At 37.0% G+C, this 3,865-nt stretch overlaps 1 protein-coding gene across 1 annotated transcript; it reads right to left on the bottom strand.

Annotated features, from left to right (window-relative positions):
• Nucleotides 1-2,503: 2,503 nt before the first annotated feature.
• LOC113774299 lies at nucleotides 2,504-3,306 on the bottom strand. Its single transcript, XM_027318850.1, has 2 exons — nucleotides 2,928-3,306; nucleotides 2,504-2,844 (listed from the first exon to the last, which is right to left on the bottom strand). Exons 1-2 carry the CDS (start codon nucleotides 3,304-3,306, stop codon nucleotides 2,504-2,506), a joined length of 720 nt encoding a protein of 239 aa, XP_027174651.1.
• Between the last annotated feature and the right edge of the window lie 559 nt (nucleotides 3,307-3,865).

Below are 3,865 nucleotides of genomic sequence, written 5' to 3'. Positions count from 1 at the left end.
ATCTCTATCCACTTGATCTTCAAGTTTGGCGGTCTGATCGAAATACGGAGAGCCAACAACATTATGATAAATTTGTTTTGTCACTATCCTGTTGGATGTGGGGTTGTTCAGTATTGTACTTGGAAATAGGCAGGTAATGGTAAAAGTTAAGGCAAGGGAAAAGGGTTGAACACGTCGCATATCCCCTCTAACAGCATATATCAAAGGTTTCAAAGAAAAACGCAGCAAAAGGAGGGAACAATTCGATGTGCAATGTGATATAATATCAAACTATCAATATCTATATCTATATGTATTGTAGAAGGGGTTTTTAACTAGGACTCTTTCAATGGCTTCTAAACTTCTCATTCTTTTTTCTAGATTTTTGTATTAATTTTAATACATAAAAAGTAGTGGGTTGTACCCAACCTTATCATCAATCAAATTTAATTTTAAAATATTCCCACTATCTCTTAACTCATCGTACAACCACCCCTACAAATCCTCTAATCATCATCCCACATTTCCCTCCCCATTCCCTCCCGCGTTTCCCACTCCAATTAAGAGTCCACTCCAATTAATGTATTGCAGAAGGCGTTTTTAGCAGAGACCCTCTCAATGGCTTCTAAACTTCTCATTCTTTTTTCTAGATTTTTGTATTTATTTTAATACATAAAAAGTAGTGGGTTATAACCAACCTTATTATCAATTAAATTTAAATTTAAAATATTCCCACTATCTCTTAACTCATCCTACAACCACTCCTACAAATCCTCTAATCATCATCTCACGTTTCCCCCCGTATTTCCTCCCACGTTTCCCACTCCAATTAAGAGTACTCCAATTTAAGAATTCCACCCCAATTAAAACTCCTCCAAACATAGCTTCCTCCTTCAATTCTCTTGCATGCTCATTCGTATTTTTTGGTAAACCAAAATAATAATCTATTATCACTTTCATCTTTCTTGTGGTGTCATCCCATGATTCAAATGAACCTAACAAGTCCGAATACATGCCACGAATATCCAAACTGGTGATTAATCGAAATAGCAATACTACTTTATGAGTCTCTAATCTCTTTCAGTCTTCTTTTGCGGGATTTAATACTTGTTTGTGTCATCACTGTCGGATCACACTCTCAGTGTCATCTTCATCACCACCATTTTTAGTTAGGGTTTTAAATAAAGTGCCGATTTTGCCGCAAATAATGCTTATCCATGCATATTTTCGTGGTCAACTAGTACTTGATAACTGTGTTATGGGTCCTAAGGATCGTCTCATGAATTTTAAATCCCTCTCAAGCCAGCTTTAAATAAGGTCTGTAGTGAAGATATGTTAGAAGTTTTACCAGTCAATGGTGGGAGCCGGTAGTGGCCGGCGTTTGTGGCGCAAGAGGCAGAACGTCCTTTTTTCAGCTGTGCTATAAGGGAAGATCCGGCAAGACTAAACATGAACATGGTCATGGGAATTTGCTTTGTCCCTACACAATATTGCATGGGGTATCAACAGCATCTTTGACTGCTCTAAATTGCCTGGAGCAGTGCTGATTCCTGTTAGCCTTTGGAACAAAACCATTTAACAGTGGAGAAGAATGGAAAAAAAGGAAAGAAAAGAAAAAAGAAAAAGAAAAAGAAGAAAAGGAGAGAAGAGGAAAAGAAAAAGAATTAGGAAGAGAATGTTCTCTCTCTACATTCCGGACGGTTGCAGGGACTTTTCCCAACTTTATTTGAGAGTACCTTCGGAACAAAATTGTAGACTGTTAATCTCATAAACCATTTTCAGGAGGCTCACGCATAATTTTTTGACATATACATCACTTGCAGGTGTCACAATTAGTTATAAGTTAATATTCATGGCAATTTGAAAAATGAGGGGCTTTGTAAACATTTAAGTGTGCCACAGCATTTGCGAGAAAAACATGAATTACTGCAGTCTAGACATTTGTTGAATAATAAAAAAAAAGAAGTCAGACTTGCATATCTTTGTCAATTCAGGCTATCAGATCCAAAATGTATGTGTTCGGAACACTGATTTTGTTCATGAAGTTCAACATTTGTCGCACACTTGAGAGATGAAGTCTGCTACATGTAAGGCCAACTACTTATCCCATCCTTCCATTACGGGTTCAGCTTGGAAGGAATCAAATCACGCTGCGAATACAAGTGTATTAATCATTCCACAAAGCTCTACAGTCAATTCCTTGATAAGTAAGTTGCTTAGTTTCCAAATCAAATGCCATGTAGAAATATTATTGGAGATTAATCCCAATAAAATTAAATTGATATCCTAGTTATGAAGCGTCCACCACATTAAAGCATACCTTACCAGAATATTGTTGAAAGATGTTCTCGTAGTCCAGTTCCACTGTTGAATCATTAGCAAAATGAAGTGGTACAGTAGGAACCCAAATGAAATTTGTGTAGAGATTTCCCCTGTAACAAAGCTTAGTTACATATGTCCCATGGTAGTCTGCTCTCTCAAATGAATCTCCAACCAAGTCTACAATCTCTTTGTGTAATTTCCACTATGCCATTGGCTGAAGAGCACTAGAACTTGCACCAGAATCAAAAGCTGCACCACCCTTATGATTTGATATTTTCAATTGTTCATTGTCATTGTCAAGCATCTTACCTCCAAAACTTATGCCTTCTAGGTCTGCATAGTATTTGAAGCCAGCAATTTGAAAAGGAGTTGAATCTCCTCCAGTGGCTAAATTCTTTCCAACGATTAGTATATTTTTATCATAGCTAGAATCACCTAATTTCTCAATACAATAAGAAAATTCACCAGATCCCAATTGTGATAGTAAGGAATGTTTTGCTGTCCCAAGTTCAAGCAGTCCATTGTAGTCATTGGCTGCTGTTTCTGCTTCATGTGAGCATTTATGAACTACATCATTGATAAGCGATCCTTTATTGTGGGAGGACTTAAAAATAAATCTCTCAGACGCAAGTATCCCTCTTGAAAATCCAGTTCCATATTGCATATAATATTTGCATGATTTTTTGTCACAAAAGCACAGAGTGGCATTGTTACAATATTCATGTCTGCTAAATTTGAAAAAGTTGAGGACCCTGCAGAATTATAGGGTGGATCTAACGAATATTCACCATCACCACCCACTGGATTACCGCAATGGACCAAAAATAGGCTGCTACCAGTGTCAAAAGCAACAGTTTGTTGGAAAAGTTTTTCGCTCATTTCAAAACATGCAAGAAACAAGGAAACTTTACGTCGTGTTGCTAAACTTGCTTGGAAATCACTCTGATCAGTGAATCCTTCGGCTTGCATCGACAAAAAGTTTAACCAAGCCAACGAAATCTCCATATATCCACTTGATCTTCAAGTTTGGCGGTCTGATCGAAATACGGAGAGCCAACAACATTATGATAAATTTGTTTTGTCACTGTCCTGTTGGATGTGGGGCTGTTTAGTATTGTACTTAGAAATAGGCAGGTAATGGTAAAAGTTAAGGCAAGGGAAAAGGCTTGAAAACGTCGCATATCCCCTCTAACAGCATATATCAAAGGTTTTAAAGAAAAACGCAGCAAAAGGACGGAACAATTCGATGTGCATTGTGATATAATATCCAACTATCAATATCTATATCTATATGTATTGCAGAAGGGGTTTTTAGCAGAGACTCTCTCAATGGCTTCTAAACTTCTCATTCTTTTGTCTAGATTTTTGTATTAATTTTAATACATAAAAAGTAGTGGGTTGTAACCAACCTTATCACCAATCAAATTTAAATTTAAAATATTTCCACTATCTCTTAACTCATCCTACAACCACTCCTACAAATCCTCTAATCATCATCCCACGTTTCCCTCCACATTCCCTCCCGCGTTTCCCACTCCAATTAAGAGTCCACTCCAATTAATGT

Source organism: Coffea eugenioides, chromosome 6, assembly GCF_003713205.1.
Source record: "Coffea eugenioides isolate CCC68of chromosome 6, Ceug_1.0, whole genome shotgun sequence".
NCBI classification, from domain to species: Eukaryota; Viridiplantae; Streptophyta; class Magnoliopsida; order Gentianales; family Rubiaceae; genus Coffea; species Coffea eugenioides.
The sequence above is the reverse complement of the archived record's forward strand: the minus strand, read 5'-3'. Positions and strand labels throughout refer to the sequence as shown.